This window comes from Mrakia frigida (assembly GCF_051309035.1).
Source record: "Mrakia frigida strain ATCC 22029 unplaced genomic scaffold BDY24scaffold_8, whole genome shotgun sequence".
Lineage (NCBI taxonomy): Eukaryota > Fungi > Basidiomycota > Tremellomycetes > Cystofilobasidiales > Mrakiaceae > Mrakia > Mrakia frigida.
Window position 1 is genome coordinate 687,139 of NW_027481273.1, and position 26,665 is coordinate 713,803.

The following is a 26,665-nucleotide window of genomic DNA, read 5'->3' on the forward strand; positions in this document are numbered from 1 at the left end:
TTGAGATGCGGAACGAACAGATGACGCAAGAAAAGTACATGTCACAGCTGATACGACGACAAAAACAGAACCCAAACCACGAAAACAACGAAGAGAAAATGTCCAAAAGCCACGACGCGTCTGTGTCCCTCGACCTCCTCTCCTCCCCCGCCTCAAACCCCTCGTCCCTTTACCCTTCTCTCCCTCTCCTTCAACCCCTTTTCAATCAACACCTCCGTAACCCAAGCCAATCTCTCCAGATCTCCCATCTCAGCGACTCCCATCCCAAGCTTCTTCCCTCTCACAACTCTCTTCTCCCAACTCTTCTCGCACTTCCTACAAGCCAACTTCCCACCAACGCTCTCAGCGGATCGGTTGTTCGACGGGTTGACGACTGCGAGAGAGACGTTCTCGTAGGTGGGTGATCTCCCTTCCCCGCAGAACCAGCACCAACGGGAGGAATGGCAGAACGAGGGTTTCGTTCCGATTTCGAGGAATGAAGGAGGTTCCAGTTCGTCTTCTTCGTCGGAGGAGGATTGGTAGGGTGGAGAAGGACCCGAGGGAGGGTGATGGGAGGAGGAAGACGACTGAGGACCGATTGAGAAAGGATTGGATCGAATTGACGCGACGGGTTGCTGAAAAGAAGTCTCGAGGGAAGGACGAGGTCGGCTCTGAGATGCAGTGGATGGGATCCGGGAAGGGTTGAAGTGGGAGGTGAAGGAGGGATGAGAGTGGTTGTGGGGATCGTGACGGTTGAAGGAAGAGCCGGAGGACGACGCGACGGCGTTGACGGGTTCGTCGATGATCCTCGTTCGTTTCGACGATCCAGGATGAGATCCTTTGAAGGGACCTCCATTCTCGAGAGAATTCGCTGAGGGAAGAGTAGAACGGGGCGTAGTTCGAGGGATGTTGTCGTCGATCGATCGTTCGTCGTCTCCCATCGAGTCGTCTTCCAGCGCCTCCTCGGATTCCGAAAGCACGACTGCTGGTCTCTTTGGCTTACCTCCCTTCCTCTTGAGATCTTCCACTGCCCTAACGATGGTTTCCCGATTGGAATGGTAGCGGCTCTGGACGGATATCGGGGTTCGTCGAGGATGCTGGGCCGAGAAGGGAGAAAGAAAGGTCAACCAAGTTGGCTTCGATTCGATAGGTCTTTCACGAAGGCTACTTACCTTTGCCGAAAAGTGCAAGTAGACTTGAGCTCGAGTTCCCTTCCGCTGTGAGAGAAGAAGTGCTAGGTCGTCTTCTTCCTTCATCGACCAAGGGATCCTCGATCCCGTTCCACGTCCGAGATCAGACGACCGCGGGACGAGCGTGGTCGAAGGGAGCCTTTGCCTGAGAGATGAGGAGATAGTTTCAACATAAACAGTCGAAGATTAGATGTCTGTTGGTGATTAGGAAGGTGTCGAAGAGGGAGAACTCACTCAGCAGAGCTGTCCGACGCGTCGCTTGCTTCCTGCTCCAAGTCCGACAACGACGACGAGTCCAAGCCATTCTCTAGTAGACTCTCCTCCAGGACACGAGCTCTCCTCTCAGCGAGACATCGATTTTCCGAGCCAAGCTGCCTCCTGCGAGCTTTGTACCCTGCGAGAGAAGAAAAGGTGCGATCAGCAAACCGCGGGTCCTGACGCGCTGAAGCGCAGAAGACACGCTGAGGGGCAAAGTAGACTCACAGCAGTTGTAACAAGGATTGCAGAACATTCGCTCTCCCTTCCCAGATATACGACAAAAGGAGAAAGACTGACGAGTCTCGCAGTTCGAGCATCGTCCGACGCGATCAGGACGAAGGGGTCGGCCGGCGTTGGGACGAGAACCCATATCTGCTGACGGTTGGGGATGGACGTGGGTGTTGCTGAGAGTTTGAGACGGGAAGAAGGAGACGTCAGTGTACGGTGCTCGAGAGAGCTCGAAAAGAAAACATGCTCACACAGACGCGTCTCCCTCCTCTTCACTCAACTTCTCGACCTCCGAGTCCTCGCCAACGACCTCGGGATGCTGATAGGCGATGGGCTGACCGTTGTTCGCAGCTTTGAGAGCAGCCACTCTGGCGTCGAGGAATTCCCTCCTCTTCCAGTGGTAGGAGGCGTAGGCGGAGACGGTTCGAGAGGGATGCTGAAAGACGAAAATGATGCTCAGGCCTCTCGTTTGGTGCACCGAATGGAAAGAACGAGACTCGGACTCACACTTCTTTGGTACTGCTTCCATAAATAGCCGTCTCCGTTCGTCTGAGCGTCTGAAGCGAGGAAACGAGCGATGTCCTCCTCCTCCCTGACGAGCCATGCCTTCCCTCTACGAGCGTACGAGTCGCACACAGTGGCTTCCCCGACGACCTCTGGCTCCTGTTCCTCGTCTTGCTCAACGTCTTCCACCTCTGGAAGAGAGTAGTCCTCCTCTGGCAGAGCCTTCTCCTCCAGGAAAGAGTCTTTGATCCAGTTGAAGGAGACGGGCTCGAGAACATCGAAAGACCGAAGGAAACGGTTCTCCTCGCAGCTGGGATCGAGGACGACGTGGGATGCTTGAAGAGCGAGAGTGGTAGTTCGGAAGGGTAGACCGTGGACGGACGCTTTCCTCTAGGGGAGAGAGAAGAAAGATCGAAAAAGAGGAGAGAGTCAGCGAAAGAGACGAAGAAGAACTCGAACTCATCCCCTCCTCTCGAATCTGCGACCGCTAGACTAGACGCACCTCCAGGTTGTTTTTCAGAGCTTCAGTCTTCGAAGAGAACGGATCGATGAAGAAGACGAGAGTTGGATCGGAGAATGGCCAGACGAAGGAGGAGGAAGAGGAGGAAGGGAGGTCGGAGTGGGAGGGAGGAGGAGGGAGGGAGAGTTCAACCTCCTTTTGCGAGGAGGGTTCGATGGGAGGGAGGGACATCTTTCGAGACGACTTTCCTGCGTCGAGCGGAAGAGATAAATAAGTGTGGTAGAAGGGATTGGCGCTCGAAGTCGAGAGGCGGGGAGGAGAAGATGGGCGTGAGGAGGAGAACAAGCAAGGGTCAGCTCGACCTTCTCTCCTCCTTTCGAGCGGAGTTGAAAACGGTTGAAGGAAGGTCGAAGGAAAAAAGTCAAGTCATCACGATCGTAAAGTAAGGAATCAACGTATGGTAAATAGGGAACACGAAGGTGTTCAAAAAAGGAAACGCAAAACGAGGCGAAACCTCCCAATCTCCGACGCGTCTCCTCTCCTCCTCTCCTCTCCTCTCCCCTCCACACCTTCTTCCTGATTGAGTTCGAATCTATCATCTCCTTGACGTGCTTTGCTCTTTCCTTTTCTTGATCAAGTTGTTCCTACATCTACTCGTGTTGCTCAACTTTTTGTCCCTCGCCTCGCTGGACGCTTCGGGAGAGAAAGCTCAAAAGTCTCGTCGAATCTGCTGTCTTACCAAAGCTACTGAACTCCAGTGAACCTCTTTCTCTCCCTCATCCCCAGCTGCGTCAATTTCTCCGTCGCCCAAGCCATCCTCTCCAGCTCACTCATCTCCTCCTCCTCCTCCTCCAACAACCTCAAACTGCCCTCGTACCAATCCACACACGAACAGCACGCCTGCTTCCCTCCAGGGATGCGAACGAAGACGTTCATATCCACAGGATCTCGCTCTGCAAGATCGAGGATCGAGTAGAAGCGAGCTCCGTCCTCCCAGCAGAACCAGCAGGGTCGAGAGGGATAGCCGACGGAAGCTCGATTCGTTGCAAGCTCGAGTTGGCTTGATTTGGAGAGGGAGGAGGTCGGTGGTTGGGAGAGGATGAGGTGAGGGAAGACGGGAGTTGGCTTTTGGTGAGGAGATCGGGTGGTATGGAGGAGGGAGAAGGGAATGGGAAGAGAGGTTCTTCGTTGGAAGGGGTTGGTGCTCGAAGAAGGTCCCGACGACGCGACGGAAACATCGAATCGGACCTTCTTTTTTGGCGGCGGAGACGACGATGAGTGAAGGAGAGGCCGGTTTTGGAGGGGAGGGATGGAGGGTCGACGGGGTCTCGAGGAGATGCTGGGAGAGGCGACGTACGAGGAGGTTGGGAAGGAGAGAGAGGAGGTGAAGGAGGAGAAGCGTGGCTTCGACGAAGGTGACTGTTGAGATTCCTTCAGCTTTCGGACGTCCTCGTCGAATCGACTCTTGTTCCTCAGGTATCGCTTTTTAGTCCCTTCGAAGGATCTCCTCGGATGCTAGATACAAAGACGAAGGGGGAAAGAGAGCATGAGTTTCGAGACCTTCCTACTCTCGGTACTGAGAGGCCCGGATCGCGCTCACCTGCTGCACGAAAAGCTGAAACACTGGTACGAGAACTCCGTCCGAGCAACCAGCGATGAGCTCGACCAGCTGCTGATCCTCCGTCGTCGTCCACGACGCGGAGAACGTGATGAGCTTCGTCGACGACGTCGTCGTGCTACTCTTCGCGAGCTCTTCCAGTTTGACTCTGTTTCGGCGGTGGTAATCGATGACCGAGAACATCGTTCGGTTGGGATACTGGAACAGAGAGCGTTGTTGTCAGCGGGCCATCGACGGAAGAAGAGACGAGAATTGGACGCGACGAACCATCTCACAGAACTTCCTGGCGCCGTCTCGGATCGTGGATGTCTGTCGAAGACATCGAGCGAAGTCCACCTCTTCGAGAGGAGTATAGTATGCGGGATGGTGACTAAACAGAAGAGGAGGAAAGCTCGTCAGCGGCAGGAATCCCCACGCAACCTCGCAACGTTCTTCGACTCACGCTTTCTTCGGGTCGTTTTCCTCCACTTCCGGTTCGCCAACAGTGAAATCATCCGATAAAAGCCTGTGAGAAATGAGAGGTCGGAAGGAGTCAGTCGTGCGTTTCCTCGGAAGGTCGCGTCGCTTCTACATGTAGTCGCTTCGATTCGATCGTTTTTAACTCACCTCGGCTTGACCTTCTTCCTAATCGTTCTCACGTACGGCTCCAGCATAGCAGACTCTCTTCTGAGGACCCAGATCCTGTGCTCGAAGAAAGACTCCTTCCTGAGGTTGTAGTGCGTCCTGAGCTCGTCGGCGGATCTCTCGTTCATCTGTCGACGCGTGTCGAAAAAGACGAAGAAGGTCGAAGTCAGCCCCTGCGTTTTCCTCGAACAGCGAGTGATCCTTCACAGGGAAACAGTGTGCTCACCTCGTTATCGACGAGATATCGATCAAAGAAGTCCATCCCGTCCTCGTCCTGAGCCCCAAAATCGTCGTCCATGTCGAGAGAGGCGAGAAATCGAGCGAGAGACTCTTCCTCGAAGCTGGAAGGTAGATAAGGAAGGGAAACATAGTTAGATGCTACGTCCTATATCCCCTCCCGCGAAAAGCGAAAGGGCAGAAGAGAGAGAGAGGAGGAAGCTCACCTTGTCATCTCCTCAGGAACCGTCTCGCTTCGACCCTCCTCTCCCTCCGTCTCCTCTCCCCCAGCAGAAGAAACAAACAGATACTCCTCCTCCTTCTCCCACATGCTGTTTCGGATGCTCTTCTCGAACCAAGAAAGGTTGACGACAAAGGGAAGTCCTCTTTCGCCCATTCGAGCGTTCGATCCAGAGGAGGAGGAGGTTTGGAGTTGTTGAGCTCGAAGGATGGATTCACCGAAGCTCGACGTGCCGACGATGACGTGGGTAGCTTCTGCGATGTTCTTGGTGACGAGAGGAGACTCGATTGAAGTCGTAGACTGTGAGAGAAAGAGAGGAAGAAAGGAAGAAAGGTGAGAAAAGGGAAGGTGGAGAGGGGGAGGGAGGAAGCACGACGGGACGAGGAGAGGTGGGAGAAAAGGAGGACGAACGAGATGATCCTGAGCGATTTGGGATCTTTTGGAGGTTGGATCGAAGAAGAAGACGAGACCGAAAGGATAGCAAGGTCGTTGAGATGCAGAAGGCGAGGAGAAAGAGGAAGGAGAAGCTGGAGAGTCGAGGGAGGGAGAGGGTGGGGGAGGAAAATTGAGTTGGGATCGTTGTCGAGGGTGAGGCTCCTCCTCCTCGATATCGCTGGACTCTTCCAGAAGCGAAGACGATCCATTGCTCAGAGCTGTGTAGTCGTCCGAAGAGAAAGGAGAGTCGAGCATTGAGAGAGTAGAGAAGGGGAGGGGCAGAGCGTGATGATGGTTGAAGTCGACGAGGTGCGGTTCCTGAGTTTGGTCCTCCTCTTCGCCTTTGCCTCCGCCTTTATACTGATAGCACCAAAGAAACTTGCTCCTTACCTATCAAGGTGTCGAGATAGCGTCGAAAGAAAGGTCATCAACTTTAAAACGGCGAGCATGCGTTCTACTACCTCGTCTCCCATCTTCCTCAACGCTCCCCCTCGACCTCTCAGTACTTCTCCTTCTTCCCACCAACAGCAAAGTTCCCTCCAACCTTCTTCATGAGGAAATCTCCGTAAACCACTCCTTCGTACTTCCTCCCAGGGAGGCTTCCTTCTCCTTGAGCTTGCAGACGGAGAGCGGCGGGGAGAGGCTCGACGAGCGAGTCGAAGGAGGGTTCGAAGAAGAAGGGGATCGAGACTCTGTAGAGATGGCGGAAGCGAAGAAAAGGACGAAAAAGAAGAGATAGTCAGTCTCTCTGGTCGTAAGAAGAGTGGGAAGGAGGGCGAAACGACGCACCTGTAGTTCTCTGAGCGATGGATGACTCGATGAAGCGTCGAGCGATAGAGTCCGTTCGTCCATTCCTCGACCATCTCGCCTGCATGAAAAGAAAGAGAGAACAATTCAGCTCTGACTTTCAGGTGGTAGAGAGAAGCTCGCAACTCACCGACGTTCACAACGAGGCATCCCTCTCTCGGATCGGCATCGATCCAAACGCCCTCCTCCTCTCCTGCTGCAGGTTGACCAGGCACCGGCGTGGGTCGAAGGAGGACCTGAAGAGCTGAAGGTGTAGGATCCGCTGATAGTAAAGTCAAGCAACCGTAGTCTAAGAGAGAAAGAAGACGTGGGAAGAAGAAAGATCAGCTCTCGACGCGTCGGTCGGCCGAAGAGACTCGACGCGTTGGACTGACCTTTGTGAGCTCCACAGCTGATTCCTGAGCTTCCCGGTGGAAGAGGAGGATAGCCAATCACTCTCATGACCCAGAAGGATGGATCGATGAGAGACTTGAGCTTGAGCCATTCCTCTGGAGACTGTTTTAACGCGTCCGACATGCTGAACGAAGAGACGCGTCGCGAGGAGAAACTCGAGGTCAGCAAGAGACTACGGTACGTCCAGATCGACGGAGACAAAGTTTCTACTCACGCCTCCATCACAGCCATCCCCAGAACGTGCATCTTTTCGATCCAGTCCTCCATAACCGCTCGGAACGTTGGAGGGTTGGACGGCCACTGATTTTCTCCTGCGAGGGGAGGGATGGGAGAAGACGTTGACGGTGGGAAAGGGGAAGAAGCGTAGAGATCCAGTCCCTCGTGATGATCAGGTTTGCTCTGAGTGACGTTCTGGTTCAATCTGGGGGAGAGAAAGAAAGAAGGAGGAGAAGAAATGAGCTCGGTTGGGCACGACGGTCAGCGCCGGGAAAACGAACCTCTGATAGCCTGCGACAGGACGGAGCAAGCATAGTTAGCCTTTCTACTGGGAGAGCGAACGAGTGGGCACCTACGAAGAAGACGAAGTCGAGAAGCTCACCTCGAGCACCGTCGCCGTTGATTCCATCGATCGAAATCAGCTCCTTATCTTCCTTGGGCTCAGCGAAGAAGGAGCGTCCCATCGCAAGGACGTCTCTGCGCTCTTCTTCTGTGAGGTAAGAAGAGACGTCAAGATAGAAGAATCCAACATCTCTGAGAGCGATGTGAAGAGCTGCCGAGGTGCTCTTGCGGGCTGAAGAACAGAGGAGAGGAGGGAGAGGGAGGGAGTCAGCGGTTGAGCTCGAGCCTTGTTTACATCTCCTTCTCCAGGTTGGACTCTGATAGTTCTTCGTCGCTTTTGCACTACACTTTCACTGGAGCAACTATCCTTCCTTCAGACCTCTTGGAACCAAGCATCTAAAGGAATCCAGAGGCGAATGGGAGAAAGAGGAAAGGGAGGGAGAGGAGAGAGGGATACCTTCATCGTTCGGAGGATTCGAGTTTGATGGAAGATAGGGCGAGATGTCGATAACGGGAAGAGCGAGTTTAGAAGGCATGGCGTATGGGAGAGATAGGGCAAAATTCCTGTGATCTATGGATGCTGAGGAAGTGAGAGTTGGAGGGAAGGGAGAGAAGGGAAGGCCTAGCTCGAGGCGTGGGCTGACCCGATTTAAAAGACCCTCCTTCTCTCCCCTTTCCTACCTTGAGATTTCGGTCAACTCGACTTCTTGAACGATACCATATCGATTGCTCTGATATCGAGGGACTTTCGCTTGAGTGGAAAATAGGGTTTTTGTGGTTGGTCGAATCAGGCGTCGGGGAAACCAACCGAAGCAGAGCTCGAGTCAGAAAGTCGACTCCAACTCTCACTCCCTTCGCCATGCTCCCCTTCTCCTCTAGGGCCTCAAGCTCCCTTCGCAGATGCTTCTCCACCTCGGCCACCACAAGAGCTCTCTCTCCAGGGGGGAAGGTCATCATGAACCGCTACAGTAGGACCGTGACGGGCCCCAAGGACCAAGGAGCCAGTCAGGTCAGCTAGGATTCTTCTTCCTTCCCTCCCTCAGAGTCGCTCTCTTCTTCCCTCCCGTCAAAGGCTCGAGATGATTCAACCTCGCCAAGGAGATTAGACTCAGAGATTGACCCCTACTCTCTTCTTTTCAATTTTCTGTTCCTGGGGGATCTGCAGGCCATGCTTTACGCGACAGAAGGAGTCGAGCAGGAATCCGACTTCAACAAAGCCATGGTTGGAATCGCTTCCGTCTGGTGAGCTTCAAACCTTTCTTCTAGCTCTCTGGGCAATGCGAGCTTGCTAACCAGAAGCGTATCTTGACTCCAGGTACGAGGGAAACCCGTGAGCAGACTTTCCTTCCCGTCTCTTTGAGCTCTCGTTGTTGAGCTCAGCCCTCAATCTCCTCCCTTCCTTCCTCCCTCCCTCGTCGTTGAGCTCACGCTTCGTTCTTTGCTTCTGCCCTTGCTCTTCAGATGTAATCGACATCTCCTCGCTCTTGGACAGAGGGTCAAGAAGTCTATCCTCGCCGCCGACATCATTGGATATCAGTTTGGAACCGTGGGAGTGTCGGATGGAATCTCGATGGGAACCTTTGGGATGTCGTACTCGGTTCGTCTCTCTTTCTCCTCGCTGAGCTTCCCTCGACCCTTCTTTCCACCTCGTCGAGCTCGATACACTCGTACACTCACGGCTGATCCCTTTATCCCATCACTTTCCGCCTCTCGCTTCCCATCCTCGCCCTTCCTCTCCCTCAGCTGCAATCTCGAGACCTCATCGCCGACCAAGTCGAAACCGCTGCTGGAGGTCACTGGCTCGACGGAATGGTCGTCATCCCCGGATGCGACAAGAACATGCCTGGAGTCTTGATGGCTCTCGGTCGACTCAACCGTCCTGGACTGATGGTCTACGGAGGAACCATTCGACCTGGAAAGTGCGGAGAGGACGGTCCTCCTCTCGACATCGTCAGTGCTTTCCAGGCTTACGGAAAGTACTTGCAGGATGGTGCGACTCCTGAGGCTGAGAAGGAGCGGGTGAGTGAGGTTTCCTTCGAGAGTTGGGTGCTTTTCAGTGAACGAGGAGAACGCGGACGAGCTGACTCCCTCGCGTCTTCCTTCTTCGTTCTCAGGCTTCTGTCATCAGGAACGCTTGCCCTGGAGCTGGAGCTTGCGGAGGAGTGAGTCACAACTCATAACGTCATCAGCTTCCGAACGAGTCGTATCCGGACGGGTCCAGGAGAGAACGAAGCTGATCAACTCGCTCTCGACGCGTCGTTTTTCAGATGTACACCGCCAACACCATGGCTTCCGCTGCCGAGGCGATGGGTATGACCCTCCCTGGATCTTCCTCCTTCCCCGCCGAGTACCCCGACAAGCAGGCCGAGTGCGATTCCATCGGAGCCGTCATGAGGAACCTCCTCGAGAAGAACATCTTGCCTCGAGACATCATGACTCGAGCTGCCTTCGAGAACGCTATGGTGAGTTCTTGCCTTCCTCGATCTTGTTCAAGTAGGACGTCGCTACTTTAGATGCAGTCTCGGGGAGAAGGTCGAGACCCTCCTCGAGTCGGGCTGGTCTCGTTCTTTCTCTCCTCCCTCGACGCGATGACCTGCTCGCTCCTCGCTCCTCCTCGACGTTCGAAGCTCATGCTGACCTTTCTCCGTCCGCCCTTTTACCGAACAGGTTCTCACTATGGCCCTCGGAGGATCTACCAACGCCGTTCTTCACTTGATTGCTATCGCTCACTCGGTCGGAATCAAGCTCGAGCTCGAGGACGTCCAGTCCGTCTCGGATCGAATTCCCTTCCTCGCCGACCTGAAACCTAGTGGAAAGTACGTCATGGAGGATGTCTACAAAATCGGAGGAATCCCCAGTGAGTCAAGGCTCGTCTTTCTCTCTTTCGGCGCGTCGAAGCGAGACTGAACCTCTCTCGCTCCCCGTCAGGCATCCTCTCCTACCTTCACAAGGAGGGACTCATCGACGGAACCATCATGACCGTCACCGGAAAGACCCTCGCCGAGAACCTCGCCGCCTGGGACGTCAAGTACGCTCACAAGTGGGTCGGGCAGGACGTTATTCGACCTCTCAGCAACCCCATGAAGAGCTCGGGTCACATTCGGTTCGTTCTTTCATCTGTTCTTCTCTTGCTCTCTCTACTGACCTCTTTCCTCTCTCTTCCTTCTAGAATCCTTCGAGGAAACCTCGCTCCTGGAGGATCCGTCGCTAAGATCACCGGAAAGGAGGGACTTCACTTCGTCGGAAAGGCTCGAGCCTTCGACGTCGAGAACGACTTTGTCAAGGCCGTCGAGTCTGGATCGTTCAAGAAGGGAGAGAAGGTCGTCGTTATCTTGAGGTACCTCGGACCTATGGGAGGACCTGGAATGCCTGAGATGCTGAAGCCGACGAGTTTGATCATGGGAGCTGGATTGGGTTACGACGTTGCTTGCTTGACCGACGGAAGGTTCTCTGGAGGGTGAGCAGCTTTTCTCGACCCCTCCCTCTTCTCTTCGATCATGATCGCTGACTTCTACTACTCCTTTCCTTCGCAGATCTCACGGTTTCGTCGTAAGTCGACGCGTCCTTCTTCGTCTTCTTCGAATGCTCGATCCTGACTCTTCCTCCGTTCCCTCCCCTTTAGATCGGTCACGTCGTCCCCGAGGCTCAGGTTGGAGGTCCCATCGCTCTCGTTCGAGACGGAGATATCATCACCATCGACGCCGTCAACAACACACTGAATATGGACGTTTCGGACGAGGAGTTGGCGAGGAGGAGAGCGGAGTGGGTCGCACCTCCTCTGAAGGTGTCGCAGGGAGCTCTCTACAAGTACACGAAGACGGTCTCCGATGCTAGTCATGGATGTGGTGAGTTGTTTCGTCTCTACTCGATCATGCGGAGGGAAAGAGGAAGAAAAAGGAAGGGACGAGATTGAACTGACGCCTCCAACTCGGTTCCCCTTTGCGTCTCTTACAGTTACCGATGCGTGAGAAGAATAATATGACTTGAACGCTAAGAAACTTTCCCTGAGCCTCGTTTAGGATCCGCTCTGCTCCCTTCGCCTGCCGCAACCGAGAAGGAACAAAGAAGTCGGTCTCAAAGGGTTGCTCTCGCCGAGGTCTCACCGATGAGTCTTTGGTGGATTTTCTCATCTCCTTCGGCCTTCCTGTCTCAGTACTATAATACTCACTCGATGTTCGATGCAGCCGGAGTGCTTCGAATCCATGGGGAGGAAAAGGGTGAGCCCTTCTTTCCTGTGCGCGATCTCCTCCCACCCTCGCTCTTTTTTGCCCTTCGTTCTAGCTCTTGTTTGCTGATCTTTGAACGACCTGCTGACCCTTCCTATCCTCTCTTCTGTATCTATACAGATCCGGACCGCCTTTAGCCTCACTGGCATCGGGGAACGGGACGAAGGACGAAGGAAAAGCTGCAAAATAAGACGACCTCTCTTCATCTCGAACCACCACCTTCTCCTCCATGCATACCCTTCAGCGGTGCCTGCTCGCACTCCTCCCTCTTCTCTTTCTTACCCCATCCCTTGTTGTCTCCCTCGGCCAAAAAAGCATCGTCGCCTTCGAATCTGCAGGAGACTCTTTCCCTCTGGTCTCGTCCGGACGCGCCGTCTCCATCCTCGTCTCGAAGGACGACTTCCCTGGAATCCTACGAGCAGCCAAGACTTTCGCAGGCGACATCAAGAATGTCACTTCTCAAGCTCCTGATGTGCTCATCGACCTCGCCTCCAACTCGAGCCTCGCCGTCGTCTTGGGCTCGGTTGGATCACCTTTCGTCTCGACTCTCGTCAACGCTGGAGCGATGAACGTTTCGGACATCCAAGGACGCTGGGAAGCCTTCAAGATTCAGATCGTCGACGGATCTAGCATCGGAGTGGAAAGGGCTCTGGTCATTGCTGGGAGCGAGTGAGTGAAAACCTCGTTTGTCGAGCTCATCCTTTTCTCCTTCTCGTCGAGCTGACCTTCTCGTTCTCCCTATACCTCACAGCAAACGAGGAACCATCTACGGAATCTACGATCTAGCCGAGCAAATTGGAGTCTCTCCTTGGTTCTGGTGGTCGGACGTTCGAATTCCTCACAGAGACGAGCTCTACATCAAGAACGACATTTATGTTCACGCGTCGCCTTCCGTCAAGTATCGTGGCTTCTTCCTCAACGACGAACAACCTTCTCTCACCAACTGGGCCGTCGAGAGATACAACACCAACATCTCAGCTCCTTTCCAGCACGAGGTGGGTCTCTTTCTCTTTTCGTTCTTCTCGTCGGTTGGTTCTGACCCCCTCGTCCTCTTCTCTTTCTTCAGTTCTACGAGGCGGTATTTGAACTTATTCTTCGCCTAAGAGCGAACATGTTCTGGCCAGCGATGGTAGATATTTCCTGATCTCTTCTCCATTTTCTGAGCTCTTCGCTGACACTTCCCTCTTCTTTAGTGGTCGGCGAAGTTCGCTGTTGATGGCGAGCAATTTCGACAATTCGCGGATCCTTCACCTTGCTGACTAGCTCTTGTTTTTCAAAGACCCACTGAATCAGTTCCTCGCCGATGACTACGGAGTGATCTATAGCACTTCTCATCGGACGTTCTTCCTCCTCCGCTCCTTCGATCGTCACGTCCTAACGCGCTTGTTCCTTTTCCTTCTTCCTTCAGAGGAACCGTGAGTCTTCTTCCTACCTCCTTCCCTTCTCATAGTGCTGACGTCTCTTCCAATCATCGTAGGATGGCGAGGAACACTCCTGAGGTTTGTCCCTGAGACGCGAACCGAAGTGTTGATCGAGTCTCGAAACTGACCTCCTTGTTTTCGTCTTCAGTGGGGAGCTTACGGGTGAGTTTGACCAAATGAAGACTCGAGAGCCAGACCAAAGCTTGACCTCGTATGTCGTCTTTTCGCAGCAACGGAGTCTGGAACTATACCATCAACAAGCCCTTCCTCAACGTCCGTTTCCTCGCACTCCGTCAACCTTCCCTTTCGTTCCAGCTGACGCTTGTGGATTCCTTCTTTTCTACAGAACTTCTGGACTGAGGGGATCGAGCGAGCCAAACCGTTCGAGACGATCGTTACGGTGGGAATGCGAGGCGACGGCGAGTGAGTAGGAAGCTTTCGTTCCCGTCCCCCATCCTTCCGTCTCTGATCCTCGCTTCTTTCTTCGTCCTTGCAGCCTACCTCTACCTGGAGCCAACATTCAAATCATCCAAGACATCATCGTCGATCAGCGAGAAATCATCTCGAACGTCACTGGGAACAACGCGTCGGAGGTCCCTCAGATTTGGTGAGCTGCGACGCGCTTCTCTTTCTTCCAAACTGATCCAGTGTCACTCTGCATTTTAAAGGTGCCTCTACAAGGAAGTCCAAGGCTACTGGGACAGCCCTGCTGGCGAGACGAAACTCGAAGCTGCCGACGACATCACCTTGCTTTGGACGGACGACAACTGGGGAAACATTCGTCGTGTCCCTACTGCAGGAGAGAATCAGAGATCAGGAGGAGCAGGGATGTACTATCACTTTGACTACGTGAGTGTTTCGCTTCTTCTACTCCTCTCTTGACCCTTCGCTGACTCCAATTCTCTTTCGTTCCCTCCTTCAGGTCGGCGTACGTCCCTCTTTTCCCTCAGTCGCCTCTCCAACGAAATTCTGGCTGACCCTGCTCGTCTCCGTCAAACAGGACCCCAGGAACTACAAGTGGCTCAATACCAACAACATTGCTAAAGTTTACGAACAGCTTTCTCTCGCTCTCGGTGAGTCTTCGTCGTTCGCCAAAGCAAAAGTCGTCGAAGGAAGAGCAAGATGCTCACTCCCTCCTCCGTTGCTCTTCTTCACCGTCTCCTCCAGAATTCGGAGCCGATCGTCTTTGGGTCGTCAACGTCGGAGACTTGCGACCTATGGAGGTGAGTAGAGTTCGAGAAGAAGGAGGGCGTCGAAACTCGTTGCTCACCACCTGCGTTTCTTTCTTCGTCCAGATGCCGATGAACTTCTACTTCGAGCTCGCCTACGACGCTACCCGATGGAACAAGGACAATCTAGACGAGTACCTTCTCCTCTGGGCAGCTAGGGAATACGGTTCGGAAGTCGCTGAGAAGACTGCCAGCGTCTTCTCTCGGTACATGAAGGTTCGTGACGTCTTTCCCTCTCTCTTCTTCCCCAATCTAACCCTTCGACTGCTTTCTCTCCGACCAGCTCGTTTCTCGACAAAAGCCTGAGCTCAACTCTCCCACGACCTACAGTCTCATTTGTGAGTCTTCGCTCTCGAATGAAAAGGAATCGTTCCCTCGTCTCGAAAACGAACTGACTCCCTCTCCGTCTCCCTTTCCCAGCTTTTCGAGAGTGCGTATCGAAACTCCCAGACCCTTCCTCCCCTTCATTCTGACCATTTTTTTTTTCCTTTCAGAGCCGATCTCGTCGTCGCGGAATGGGAGCAGCTCGTCGCCGACGCTTTGGAGATCTATCAGTCCCTTGACGAGACAACTCAGAGCTCCTTCTTCCAAACGGTCCTCCACCCCGTTCGAGCCGTCGCCACTGTGATCCTCCTCAACGTCGCCGTCGGAGAGAACAACCTCAGAGCCGTTCAAGCTCGGATGAGTACGATCTCCAAGGCTGAGGAGGCGATCTCGCTTTTCAGTGAGGACGCAGAGCTTACGAGGGTACGTCTTCCCTTTCTGCCGTCTTCATTCACATTTAGGTCCGAGACTGATCTTTTTCTGTAATCTTTCGCAGGAGTTCCACGCTGTCAACGGCGGGAAATGGAACCAGTACGTGATTTTCGCACTCAAGTCGAGCCTCTCCTCCTTCCGTTCTTCGACGTTTCCCTAATTCTCGTCCCTTTCTCTCGCGTCCAAACAGCATGATGGATCAGCCCCATCTCGGTCAGTGGGGATGGCAGCAAAACATGGTCAACACCCTTCCAGCTATCAACTACGTTCAACCCACCGAATCGACGCTTCCTGGTCCTCTGCGAGTTTCCGTCCAAGGATCGCTCGGCGTCTGGCCTGGGGATGCGCTGAACCGTGAGTCCCTTGAGATTGTTGAATCTACCCTTGAGAGGGGCTGCCACTGATACCCGTTATTTTCTCCGTCCTTTTCAGAGTGCGCTCAGGGTTACAACTGTCCGCCTCCCGTCCTCCCTCTCCTCACGCCTTACTCCGAGCCTTCTCGCTACTTCGACATCTCGACGGGAGCGAACATTGACTGGTCGTGGACCGCTTCTGCCAACGAATCGTTCGTTCAACTCTCTAAAACCTCAGGAGAGGTTCAAGCCGCCGACTCGTCGACTTGGGAGTCGCGCGTCGAGGTCTCAGTCCCCGATTGGTCTCTCGTTCCCTCTGGTCGTCTCTCCGTTTCGGTCAGTCTCTCTGGCCTTTCTTTCGGTTTCCCTTCGGCCGAGCCGTCGTCGCTGATTCTTCCATTCGTCTTTCTTCTCCAGATCCGGATCCGAACCACCTCCGCTGATCCAACCACGGACGGTATCTCCCCTCGCGCACCCATGTCCTACTCCTTCACCATACCCATCCAGTCCCTTTCAGTTCCGGCCAACTACTCCGGCTTCGTCGAGTCGGACGGAGGAGTTTCCATCGAAGCCGCTCACTCTTCGAGGAACACTTCAGTCGGCGGGACGTCGTGGGAAATTCTGCCTGGTTACTCTCCTCGAACCTCGACTGGAGAAGCCGTCTCTCTCTTCCCTCGAGTCGGATCCAACTTCTCCGTCGGAGCAGGCCCTAAGCTCGAGTGAGTTCTCGACTCAATCCTCCTCGTCGTCGACCTCGACTGACTTCTTCGACGCGTCTCTCTCTCCCCATATCCTTTTAGGTACGACTTCTTCATCTTCAACAACCAAACCAGAGGAAACCTCACCGTCAACGCATACCTCGGAACCTCCCTCAACTACCAACTGGGCCGACCCCTCAAGTATGCGGTCCAGATCGACGACCTCGCTCCTCAAGTCGTCCAACCTGTCCCAAACGCCGCAAACGCTGGATCGGTTCGTTCCCTCCCTCTTCCTTGACCTTCCTCGATCTCCCACTGACTTTTTTTTTCTTCTTCTCGCAGAACCCTCCGGATTGGAACGGCGTCGTCGCAGCGTCGGTTCGAATTTCGTCGACGAACCACACTCTCACCACCGGCGGGCCTGGAGCTCACACGCTCTCCTTCTGGGGAATCGAGCCAGGAGTAGTTCTCGAGAAGATTGTCATCAACACGGTCGCTCCTTCTCTCGTTCCGAAGAGCTACCTTGGTCAGCCGGAGAGCAAGAGGGTTGGAGTTTAGCTTTTGGACGCGGTGTTGTCGCTTCATAGTTTCTTCTTTTGATGGTTTGATATGATGTGACTCTCATTTAACGCTCTTAATTTCTCCCAGAGTTCGGAAAGATAATCTTTGAACGAGAGCTTGGAGACTCAGCCAGCAGAAGAACGCGTCGAGGGAAAAGGAAAGGTTGGTTCGTTTACGCTCGTGTTTCCCTTCGCCAGAAGTCCGTCGGGTTCCCAACGAAAGGTCCGAGACCTTAGAGAGTAGAGAACATGTATCGTGAGAGTCGTGGATCGAGAACAAGAGTAAAAAGACGGCAGATGTACAAAGGAGAGGAGGAGACGCGTCGAGCTCCTGTCGTTCCGACGAGCTCGTTCAAGCGTAGACGAGGAGCTGGTAGCCACTCACTGGAAGAGTGAAAGAAAATGCAAGAAGTCAGCTAGACAATTCGTATACGAGGAGAGAAACGAGAGACAGAGGGAGAGCTGACCTTTCCACTCCTTCCCTCCCCAACCGATCGAGATCTGGTTCGAGCCGAAGCGAACCTTCCCTGGATGCTCTCCCCTGCGACACGAACGAGGAAACAGTCAGCTCCGACCACTCGACTTCGTTGAGGCTTGGAACTCACCCTTTCAGCAAGCCCCTCCCGACACCCAACCAACTCCCGTTCCTCTCCCTCCCTCCCTCAACAGGTCTCTCTCCTCTCAGCAGCTCCCTAATCTCATCTCCCATCATGTGAGCAGACACGGTGATCCATTTCGTTGGGGTGGAGATGGAGGGAGTTGAGGAGGTGCAGAGGATTTCGAAGGTGTTTTGATAGAAGAAGGATTCTCGACCTGGAGGGGACGAGGTTGCGAAGGAGTGACGAGGAGAGCCGAGGTGGGTTCCAGCCTGAGCGAAGAGAAAGAGATTAGATCAGCGATGAGATGGTTGAGGGTTCTGAAGGCTACGAAAGGGACGTACCTTTCCAATCTGCACCGAGAACTCATGGTAGCCTCGAGACGCGTAAAGAATCTTCGAGGACGGCGAGTTGGTTGACTCGGATCCTATCGGGAGAGCATTCTCGGGGAAGTCCTCTCCAGGTGTGACGAGAATCCATCTAAATAATGAAAGCCTAAATCAGCTTCTTCGCTTCGTCCTTCGACGAGGAGTGAGGCAGAGAGACGGAGAGGGACGCGTCGAAGGAAGAGAGGGACGAAACGAATACTCACTGACAGTCTGGCACAACCGCTCCTGGCAACCCATAGTACTCCTTCCTAGCAAGAGCTCCATCCAACCAAGCAGCTCTCTTCTCGGAATCTTCTCCTCCGAATTTGTCGTCACCCAGGACGTCTCTGAAGGAGTCCTCCCTTAGCTTCTCGACCAACTCCTCGTCGCCTCCAACCACCGTCGACTCTCCGTTGAAAGCGAAACAACCTCGAGCATTGCTCTTGAAGACGAACTCTCCGACGAGCTCAGCTTTGAGGATATGAGCTGTTGACTGGAAATGCCGCTCCTTCTCGGAGAGGGAGCAGGAGTCGTGCTGAGGAGGAGGAGGAGGGGCCTTGACGACGTTGGATGACGATTCTGGAGCTGTGATGGGACGAGCGTTCGAGGTGGAAGGACGAGAGAGATGTTCCCACTCTCCGAGAGTGTCGTCAAAGTCCCTCATGTTGAAGGCGTCCTCGGCAGCCATCGAGAGCTCCTCCGCTTCGTCGAAGAGAGGGCGAGAGGAGGAGGAGGAGCCGAGAAGCTGAGCTTGAGGAGTAGGGATTCCAGAGACGTCGGTTCCGAGGTACGTCCAGGGAGAGCTGAGAGGAGTCTGTATATACGAGAAGGGAGAGGTCAGTGAAGATAGGTTGAACGAGAGTGAAAGTAAGCGAGGCGTGGTGGAGGAGAAGGAGAGAGGAGAGAGGTGAGCTCGATCGAGACGAACCGATAATGGTGAGGAGGCAGAAAGAGTCTGGAACAAGCCGTTGTGATAGGCTACGATGGAGGTGGAGGGATAGGACGTTTGAGAGTCGAAGAGCTGAACCATAGTGCGAAAATGAAGCTTGCTGGTGGTTTGGGAGGGAAAGGAAGAGTCGAGCTCGCTTTCCTCTTCTCCTTCTTTGACCTTTGACACCGACCCCTCGCAGACTCATTTTCTGAAACCGCAGAATTTCAGTTTATATAGATTCAAGATCTCACCGCTTCAGGACTCTTCTCTATTTCCAGGCTCACTGAAGATATGCGACCTCTACAGCGCTTCGAAACTGTTTCATCTCTCCTTCCTCTTCTTCTCCTCCGACCCCTGCTCGCCTCACCTCAGACCCGTTCGAGGGTTCAACTTCACCTATCGCTCGCTGTTCTTGGCAATCACCTAGCGGAGTTGAGCTTAGCTCGCTTCTTCATTCATCCCTTCCTTTCTCTCCCTCCTTCTCTCCCTCCTCCAAACCACCACCTTCGCTTCCTCTCCCTCCTCCTCCTCCGAGATGCCGTGCCCCACCGTAGCAGATCTCGCAACGGAACGACTTTGGAATCTCTCTGAAAGTGCCATCAATGAGATGGTCAAGGTCCTGCCCGAACATCGCTCCGAGGAGGAGGCTTTGGTGCGTGATTCCCATCTCTTCTCGATGGTCTCCGAGAAACTGATTTTTGCACTCTCCACAGAAACTAGGGAAGCACTACCCCCTCTACAGAGCTTCCGTCAAGAACATAACTCTCCTCATTCGCTCTCGATACCCAGGTCAACCTTCTCCTGCTCTCGACGCGATCTGGGCGAAGCAGGGAGTCCAGGCGACTGTCGAAGATTTGAGAGCTTACTGGGAGAGCGAGAGGATGAAGGAGGGTACGCCTGCTTCTATCGTAGAAGGATCTGCGAACGAGGTGTCGTCGTGAGTTCTTCTCCTTCACCTTTCGGTCCCTTCCAGCGACGCCGTCGAGTCGAGCTTCACTTTTCTTCCTGGGTTTCACTCTCAGTTCTTCTGTCGATCCTCCCGCAGACGATCCTGCCCCCTCTCTTCTTCCCCGAATCATCAAGCTCAAGAACTACGTCCCTAATGCAGCCGAACTCTACGGATACGAGCTCTGGTGTCGAAAGGACGCGCCGTCGTTCTTCGAGCAAGCTCACGGTCGACCTCTCACTCTCGCTCAGGCCAGTCCTTCTTCGGGCCTTGATTTTCCCTCCACATACTTCACTAATTAGCCGCTCGGCGTTTTCTCTCCCTCAGTCCCTCGCTCCTCACACGAAAGACTGGACGAAATCCTCGCTCGCCATGATCATGGCTCTCACTCGAATTCAATTCCCAGACTACCCTACTCCCTCCTTCGACCATCTCTGGAAGTCCAGGGTCGGGATCGGCTCGAAGAGGGATGCGCTCGTCGACCTTTGGTGGCGATGCGCTCGAGGAGATGTCGATCTCGAGGTCGAGGAGAAGATCGCTCTGTCTGCCGCTTGGAACGAGCCCAGCGTTCAAGATCTGTGAGTTTTACTTCTTCTCTCTTTTCCTCAAATCCCGAGGCTGATCGATTGTCTGTATGCTATGCAGTCTCTCTTCTCTTCAAGAGCCTCGAGCTTCGAAGAACGTCGCTCAGAAGCAAGCTCCAGTCGACGCGACGTGAGTTCTCGCTTCTCCCTCTAATCGCTCTTCGACATCTCTTTCTTACACCCTTCTTTCCTTCCGCAGTCTTCCCTTGCTTCAGGAGATGAAGCATCAGCTCGACAAGATCTCTGAATCGCTCGCCATGCCTGGCTCGACCGCCGATTGGACTTCCGTCGCCAGCAACAGGTTCGTCTTGTTTCCCTCTCTGCTCCCTCTTTCTCCCCCTCTCGTTCTCTCGTCTCCCTACCCGCCTCTCGCTGACCTCCGTCTTCCTCCGTCTTGCTCCAGCTCCGGCCGAGCCTGAACGTCCACTCTCATCGTCTCGACGCGCCTTCGCTTCCCGCTCTTCCTCGTCCCGTTTTCCTTTCCTAGCTCTCCCTTTTCCCCTCCCATACTTCCTTCGAGTTTTTCTCCTTACTCTCTTGATGATGACGACTTCCTCTGTTCTCCTGCACGTCTCGGCGAAGAAGAAACCTCTCGAAGTCTCGACGTGTCTTCCTTTCCCTCCCGCTCGTTCCTCATCCCTCTTGCACGACGACGGCAAAGCGAGTTCAAAAAAAGAAAACGAGCCATACTACACAGTCTTTTACGACGTACTTAACTACTCTACCTACCAACTCCTCCTGCTTCCACCTTTCCCACCTTTCTCCAGCTCATCTCCGTCGTCTCTGCCTCCTCTCAGCTCGTCCAGCTAGCCATCTCCCACTCAGCTGGCCACGGCTTCTTCATCCGCCCAGCTCATCCAGCTCGCCAAACGCTCTCTCCATTCACGTCTAATCCTTCTTCCCAGGCACTCCTCCAGCGGTGAGCACCGAAGGAAGGGGTTCCGATCCCACCGTAGCGAGGAGTCCGATCGATCCGATGGTGACGGCTCCGATCAAGAGCGAGGTGAGAACGATGAGGATGAAGATTCTGATGCGAGGCGGGGAACACGAAGGAAAGAAGGGAGTCAGCGAGGACGAAACGAAGGCGACGAGTGAGTCGAACCCCTTCTCGAGCTCGCCTCGCAAAGAGAGCTGGATCGTTTGCACTCACTCGCTAACATCCCTCTTCTCACACGCCACACCCGACCACTTCACATCCTTCCCATCGACCTTTGTGGTTCCACACGAACACGTCCAGCAGCTCTTCCCAGCCCTCTTGGACTCTCCGCACTGACCCTTCCCTCCGCACGCCGACGTGTAGTTGGTGCAGGCTTCGAGGGAGGTGAGGCAGAGGGAGGTGGAGAAGACGTTTCCGAGGTAAGGGGTGGCGGAGACGGAGGAGGTGGGAGCAGAAGAGGCGGAGGAGGTTGAGGAGTGGGTCTTGTTGGACTTGTGGTGCTTCTTTCGAGATTCGAGGACCCGGAGGAGGGATGCTCGTCGCTCGTTGATGTTGGCAGTGTTGGTGACGGAGGCGGGAGGGAGGAGGATGAGGATGAAGGGGGTTTGGGAGGCGGTCATCTGTCGAGGTCGAAGGGAGATCGAAGGGAGGCGAGGAAGGGAGACGGGAAAGGTCAGCTCTCCGAAGTCCTTCTGCTCTTCCTCCATCTTGCCTCCCACTCTCTCCCTCTTCTCCGACAAACGTGATTAATGAGCACTCACTGAAGCGACGGAAGCCTTAACCAATCCAGCAGCAGCCTCGTACTCGTCTCCACCGACCTCGACTCCCTCGAGTCCCTTGAGCTCGAGAGCCTCGAAGGTCTCTCCATCGTTCTTGGTAGGAATGAGACCGTCAGCCCAGGAGGACAAGGTCTCGAGCTCCTGCTTCAGAGCGTGAGCGGCCTCTGCACGAACCCAAACCCAAAGTTCCAGAAAAAGGAGGGAAACGAGAAAGTCAGAAAACGAAGGGAGCGTCGAAGATCAAAGAAGACGGCGAGGAAGGCTGAAAGAGCGAGACTCACCAGTAGGCAGAAGATCAAAGATGTCCAACAAGAACTTGGGCAGTTGAACGTTCTTGATAGACTTGAGAGCGTGGGTGAGGAAGGTTGAAGCTTTGTGGAGGAAAGGGGAGAGGAAGTCGGAGGTGGAAGTGAGAGGGTCGAGGACGAAGGTGGGTTGAGTGGAGGCAGGGGCGAAGTCTGAGGATCGAGAGAGGATACGAGAGGGAGGTCAGCAGCTGCTCGATGAAGCTGTGAGTCTCGAAGGGTGTTGAGGATGTGAGAAGGGGCGCAGAGAAGGCGAGGGGAAGAGGAAGGAAGGAGGTCGACGCTCAAAGCCGAAGCTGAGCTCGAAGGTCGGCGAAGCTGGATCTCTAGGAAGGCTGAGATCCAAATACATGGCTTCTACGTGTCTGGGGAGAGCATACATGCTACACCGAGCCAAGCTGGAATCCAAAGAGAATCGAGAAAGGACAAGGGAGGAGGTCGAAGCGTCCCCATCTCGCTTCCTCTCGATCCCACCTTCGAAGCGAGCTCTCCTTCTCCTTCCACTCTGCTCCTAGAAGCCCCATTTCTACCAGCAAAACAGCACACGTGTAGATGCATACGCTACTTCCTCTCTAACGAGACCCACTTCTACTGCAAGAAACGAGCTGCCTGAACTGACCTTCCGCGTACCCAACTCCGTTGACGACGAGCACCTTCGCCTTCTCTCCTCCTCCGACTCCATGGCCAACGCCCAGCAGTTTTGTCCAATCTCCCAGTCCAGGAAGAGTGTGATGCTTGCTCGCTCCCAGATGATGTCCGATCACAGCCTGAGCTTGCTCTTCGGTGAGGGTGGGAGGCGAAGAAGTCGAAGGTCGACCCGAGTGAGGAGTAGGATGAAGGTAGATTTGAGGGGACGAGAGCGAGACTTGGGACGCTGCAGAAGCCAGGGAGGAGAGGAAGGGGAGGAGGAGGAGGGAGGAGAGTCGCATAGTGGAAGAGGGTTGTCGTGGTTGGAGGAGAAGGAGGATGTTTGTTAAGGAGGAGGAGGAGGTTTCGTTTTCAGAAGTCTGAGCCCTTCTTTTGTCCTTCTCCTTCAACCATCAGCATCGAGAAAAACTTCCTTCTCGCGCTCTCTCGTGGAGTCCAGTCACTCTTTTTTACCTCCCTGCTTCCAAAGGACTCTTAAGGAGGATGTCCTCCCTCCTAGCCTCGATTCAAACGCTCCTCTTCCCCAACTCGACCTCCTCTCCGATCCGGATCTCTCGTCAACTCTACGTCGGTCTGGGAATAGGTTTCGCTCTCTCTTTGTCCTCAACATCCTTGGCTCTCTTCTTCGCAGATCGGAGAAGGAGGAAAGCAGGAAGGAAGGTTCCTCCGAGGCCGGTAGAGTTGAGGGCGGACGATTCTGTCGTCGGGGTCATTGGGCTCATTGGTGAGCTCGCTTCAAACCCATAAAGTCTATAGATTCACGCTGATGCTTTGTTCTGATTGTAGGCAACACTCCTCTGGTTCGGATCAACTCTCTGAGTGACGCTTTAGGTGTAGAGATCCTGGTTCGGTCTCTCCTTCGAATCCCTTCTCCCTTCGTTGAGCTCGAGCTCATCTCCTCCCCCTCGTCCTTTTGTTTCTTCATCCAGGGTAAAGCAGAGGTCAGTTGAACTCCCATCTTCTACTGCTCCCTCGACCACATGCTGACCTATATCCAAATCTGCAGTACCTCAACCCAGGGGGATCTCCCAAAGATCGTGTCGCTCTTCAAAGTACGTCTCCTTCTCGACGTTGTCTCGGTCTTCTCCTCCCCTTCTTCCAAACCCACCACCCTGACTCTTTTCCTTCGTTCTTGCACTCCAGTTATCAACGACGCCGAAGAGCAAGGTCTTCTCCACCCTTACACCAAATCTCGGATCTTCGAAGGGACCGTCGGATCTACGGGAATCTCTATCGCGACGATTGCTCGAGCCAAGTTCGTCGTCGCTGTTCTTCCTTCGCCTCTCCTCTAGCAGAGCTAACGTTTGCTTCATTTTCACAGAGGTTACGAAGCCACCATTGTCATGCCCGACGACGTAGCAGTCGAGAAAGTCCATGTCCTTGAAGCTCTCGGAGCGGAAGTGATTCGAGTCCGACCTGGTGAGTCCGAAACGCGTCTTCTCTCCTCCTACTCTATCCTCCTCTCATCCTCTACTCATCCTCCTCTCCTCCCTCTTTCCCTCACCTCGTCACCGTCCTCCCTCTCCTTCACCTCCAACCCTCTTCTTCTAACGTCTCCCTCCCTCTCCTTCTTCCTTTAATCCTCAACAGCCTCCATAGTAGATCAAACCCAATTCGTCAACCTCGCTCGAACGCTCGCTCTCAACTTTGGTCCAACCGTCATCACTTCCCTCCCAGGCGTTCAAAACGAACTCGAAACTTCCTTCCCCAGTCCGTCCTCCGTCCACATCGTCAAGACCGAGGGAGTCGCGTCTGTCGTGGACGTCAACGAGAACGAGGGAGAGGGAGAGTTGAGGCGGACGAGACACGATGGGAGAGGAGAGTTGGATTTGGTGGTTAGTGATAAGGATGAGACCGGGGAGGGGTGGAAGGATGGGAAAGGGAGCAGAGGGTTGTGAGTTTCGACGCGTCTTATCATTTCTTTCCGTTCTGGTTTAGTTTCGAGCTGGCACCGACTCTCGCCTCTCTTCGTCCTCCCTGCAGCTTCGCCAATCAGTTCGAGAATCCATCCAATCACCTTGCCCACTACTCCACCACCGGTCCCGAAATCTGGCGACAAACCAACGGGATCCTCGACGCCTTCGTCTCCGGAGCTGGAACAGGTGGAACTCTCTCAGGAGTCGGTCGCTTCCTCAAAGAGATCTCCTCCTCTTCCTCACCCTCTTCGTCTCCGCTGAACCGTCTTTCACCAAAGGACGAACTCGAGCTCGATCTGGAACTGGACAACGAGCTGAGTGGAAGTGGAGTGCAGAGGAGTCAGGCAGGGCTGGAGGAGAGGAGGAGAGTGAGAGGGGAGGGAGGAGTGAAGGTGATCATGAGTGATCCGCAGGGGAGTGGGTTGTTCAACAAGGTCAAGTTTGGGGTGATGTATGATTCGAAGGAGAGCGAGGGGAAGAAGAGGAGACATCAAGTGAGTTTGGGTCGGTTTGGGAAGGGGAGGAGAAGGAGCGGCGTTCGTTCTCGCTGATCGTTCTTTCTGGTTCTGCATGGTGGTGCTCAGGTTGACACTGTCGTGGAAGGGATCGGAATCAACAGGATCACTCACAACTTCGAGTTGGGAGAGCATCTGATTGATGAGGCTTACAGGTTCGTCGCTTCGCTCCCTCTCTCTTCCTCCCTCGTCGAACTCACCCCCGTTTCCTTTCCTTTCTTCTTCATACCTTCGTATTTTGCACCCATCTCTCGAATACCTCGCCCACAGAGTCACCGACGCCGAAGCCGTCGCTATGTCTCGACATCTCACCAAAGCGGACGGACTCTTCCTCGGTTCCTCGTCTGCTTGCAACCTCGTCGCCTGCGTTCGAGCTGTTCGAGATGGGTTGGTTCCTCAGGGAGGAAGGATCGTTACGATCTTGTGTGATTCGGGGAATCGTCATTTGTGAGTACGAGAGCAGACGAGAGGGGAGGAGAGCAGGAAGAGAGTGGAGAGAGGGAGGGCGAAGGCGCGTCGAGCTCGGTTGTGAGTCGAAGGAAGATCGATTCGCTGACTGTCCCTTCCTTGTACTCCTCCGTCCTTTCTTTACGTCCGGACATGCTTCAGTTCGAAGGTTCGTCCTCTCTCTTCTTTTCCTTGCCGCGTTCGTTCGTCGGAGCTCGAACTGACCTTGGTCTCGCTCCCTTCGTTCCTCATCTCCCAGTTCTGGTCCGACACCTACCTCGAGGAACACGGCATACCCGTCTCGGACGATATCTCAGAGCTTCTCTATGGATGAAGCGCTTTTCCCTCTTGTTTTCCCTGTTCTCGTTCGAGGACAAGAGCGACGGAAAGGAACTCCAAACAAACGCGTCTCCTTTCCTCTCTCTCGCCCCTCTGCCCTCCATCCCTGAAGCTCGTTTTCGCAGCTCTCGATAATCTACTAACGCGTCATCTAGATCCTTCTGTTCTAAAGGGTCTTGGCTACAGCGGAACTTCAGCAGCGGGCAGGCATTCAAGATCGTCCGACGTGGAGGGAGGGGAGTAGGAAGGTCGCGGATTCTCGAACGACTTCAGTATCCAGGTCGTCGTTTCCTTCCTCTCAAAAACCGCAAGGGACTGATCTTCTTGACTCTCCAACTTCCATCATCTACAGACGTCTGACCCTCGTCCAGAAAAAGATATCTCAAGCGGCCGAATCGGCGAACGTCTGAAGCTCGGCCGTGTCGTTGCCTCCGTTCTTCGTTTGGTTGCTCGCTCGCAGTGAAACCGCCGAAACACCCTCGATACCACGAAGAGAGGAGGGAAAAGAGGGATGATGGACGGGAGGGTGGAGTAAAGAAGAGTATGAAGAAGATGAAGAGCTTCTTTGGGTTGAGGAAGGCTGGGAAGTACGGGTCGTAG

The 26,665-nt window shown here is 54.2% G+C and overlaps 9 protein-coding genes across 9 annotated transcripts; 4 read left to right on the forward strand and 5 right to left on the reverse strand.

Moving 5' to 3' along the window:
* Positions 1-152: 152 nt before the first annotated feature.
* On the reverse strand, positions 153-2,850 carry BDY24DRAFT_413596 (uncharacterized protein; the record flags this gene model as incomplete). The annotated part of the gene is made up of 6 exons (XM_076643206.1): positions 153-1,076; positions 1,152-1,196; positions 1,725-1,831; positions 1,932-2,091; positions 2,163-2,549; positions 2,662-2,850. The coding sequence occupies 6 exons, from the start codon at positions 2,848-2,850 to the stop codon at positions 153-155; spliced, it is 1,812 nt and encodes a 603-aa protein (XP_076498629.1).
* A 283-nt stretch (positions 2,851-3,133) lies between these two features.
* On the reverse strand, positions 3,134-6,155 carry BDY24DRAFT_383033 (uncharacterized protein). Its single transcript, XM_076639604.1, has 8 exons — positions 5,730-6,155; positions 5,305-5,618; positions 5,088-5,202; positions 4,844-4,989; positions 4,680-4,742; positions 4,505-4,607; positions 4,220-4,435; positions 3,134-4,134 (listed from the first exon to the last, which is right to left on the reverse strand). Exons 1-8 carry the CDS (start codon positions 6,006-6,008, stop codon positions 3,364-3,366), a joined length of 2,007 nt encoding a protein of 668 aa, XP_076498630.1. The 5' UTR covers positions 6,009-6,155; the 3' UTR covers positions 3,134-3,363.
* An 8-nt stretch (positions 6,156-6,163) lies between these two features.
* BDY24DRAFT_383034 (Clavaminate synthase-like protein) lies at positions 6,164-8,262 on the reverse strand. The gene is made up of 8 exons (XM_076639605.1): positions 7,969-8,262; positions 7,552-7,743; positions 7,451-7,460; positions 7,168-7,374; positions 6,935-7,077; positions 6,691-6,849; positions 6,543-6,621; positions 6,164-6,445 (listed from the first exon to the last, which is right to left on the reverse strand). Exons 1-8 carry the CDS (start codon positions 8,045-8,047, stop codon positions 6,253-6,255), a joined length of 1,062 nt encoding a protein of 353 aa, XP_076498631.1. The 5' UTR covers positions 8,048-8,262; the 3' UTR covers positions 6,164-6,252.
* A 90-nt stretch (positions 8,263-8,352) lies between these two features.
* Positions 8,353-11,511, forward strand: ILV3 (dihydroxy-acid dehydratase ILV3). The gene is made up of 13 exons (XM_076639606.1): positions 8,353-8,520; positions 8,677-8,753; positions 8,827-8,841; positions 8,973-9,108; positions 9,255-9,530; positions 9,626-9,673; positions 9,779-9,973; positions 10,179-10,368; positions 10,440-10,614; positions 10,681-10,968; positions 11,045-11,060; positions 11,134-11,356; positions 11,466-11,511. Exons 1-13 carry the CDS (start codon positions 8,371-8,373, stop codon positions 11,477-11,479), a joined length of 1,803 nt encoding a protein of 600 aa, XP_076498632.1. The 5' UTR covers positions 8,353-8,370; the 3' UTR covers positions 11,480-11,511.
* On the forward strand, positions 11,512-16,832 carry BDY24DRAFT_383043 (uncharacterized protein). The gene is made up of 26 exons (XM_076639607.1): positions 11,512-11,728; positions 11,858-12,406; positions 12,489-12,732; positions 12,804-12,866; positions 12,931-12,955; positions 13,017-13,073; positions 13,146-13,152; positions 13,215-13,236; positions 13,307-13,320; positions 13,389-13,431; positions 13,505-13,581; positions 13,655-13,765; positions 13,827-14,007; positions 14,081-14,086; positions 14,159-14,231; positions 14,326-14,381; positions 14,454-14,603; positions 14,671-14,725; positions 14,808-14,817; positions 14,882-15,134; positions 15,208-15,242; positions 15,334-15,497; positions 15,576-15,832; positions 15,914-16,215; positions 16,297-16,468; positions 16,537-16,832. The coding sequence occupies exons 2-26, from the start codon at positions 11,967-11,969 to the stop codon at positions 16,750-16,752; spliced, it is 3,033 nt and encodes a 1,010-aa protein (XP_076498633.1). The 5' UTR covers positions 11,512-11,728; positions 11,858-11,966; the 3' UTR covers positions 16,753-16,832.
* A 274-nt stretch (positions 16,833-17,106) lies between these two features.
* BDY24DRAFT_433833 (uncharacterized protein) lies at positions 17,107-18,770 on the reverse strand (the record flags this gene model as incomplete). Its single annotated transcript, XM_076644129.1, has 5 exons — positions 17,943-18,770; positions 17,695-17,830; positions 17,360-17,622; positions 17,222-17,295; positions 17,107-17,138 (listed from the first exon to the last, which is right to left on the reverse strand). Exons 1-5 carry the CDS (start codon positions 18,746-18,748, stop codon positions 17,107-17,109), a joined length of 1,311 nt encoding a protein of 436 aa, XP_076498634.1. The 5' UTR covers positions 18,749-18,770.
* Positions 18,771-18,955: 185 nt separating this feature from the next.
* Positions 18,956-20,727, forward strand: BDY24DRAFT_433834 (uncharacterized protein). The gene is made up of 6 exons (XM_076644130.1): positions 18,956-19,301; positions 19,439-19,586; positions 19,923-20,173; positions 20,241-20,309; positions 20,379-20,480; positions 20,583-20,727. The coding sequence occupies exons 1-6, from the start codon at positions 19,252-19,254 to the stop codon at positions 20,596-20,598; spliced, it is 636 nt and encodes a 211-aa protein (XP_076498635.1). The 5' UTR covers positions 18,956-19,251; the 3' UTR covers positions 20,599-20,727.
* A 117-nt stretch (positions 20,728-20,844) lies between these two features.
* Positions 20,845-23,157, reverse strand: BDY24DRAFT_383057 (uncharacterized protein). The gene is made up of 5 exons (XM_076639608.1): positions 22,820-23,157; positions 22,177-22,353; positions 21,878-22,059; positions 21,330-21,736; positions 20,845-21,206 (listed from the first exon to the last, which is right to left on the reverse strand). Exons 1-5 carry the CDS (start codon positions 23,127-23,129, stop codon positions 21,068-21,070), a joined length of 1,215 nt encoding a protein of 404 aa, XP_076498636.1. The 5' UTR covers positions 23,130-23,157; the 3' UTR covers positions 20,845-21,067.
* Positions 23,158-23,238: 81 nt separating this feature from the next.
* Positions 23,239-26,077, forward strand: BDY24DRAFT_383060 (tryptophan synthase beta subunit-like PLP-dependent enzyme). The gene is made up of 12 exons (XM_076639609.1): positions 23,239-23,572; positions 23,635-23,693; positions 23,778-23,789; positions 23,855-23,900; positions 23,992-24,103; positions 24,170-24,267; positions 24,439-24,742; positions 24,832-25,258; positions 25,349-25,434; positions 25,550-25,726; positions 25,889-25,895; positions 25,986-26,077. Exons 1-12 carry the CDS (start codon positions 23,332-23,334, stop codon positions 26,058-26,060), a joined length of 1,644 nt encoding a protein of 547 aa, XP_076498637.1. The 5' UTR covers positions 23,239-23,331; the 3' UTR covers positions 26,061-26,077.
* The last annotated feature ends 588 nt before the right edge of the window (positions 26,078-26,665 follow it).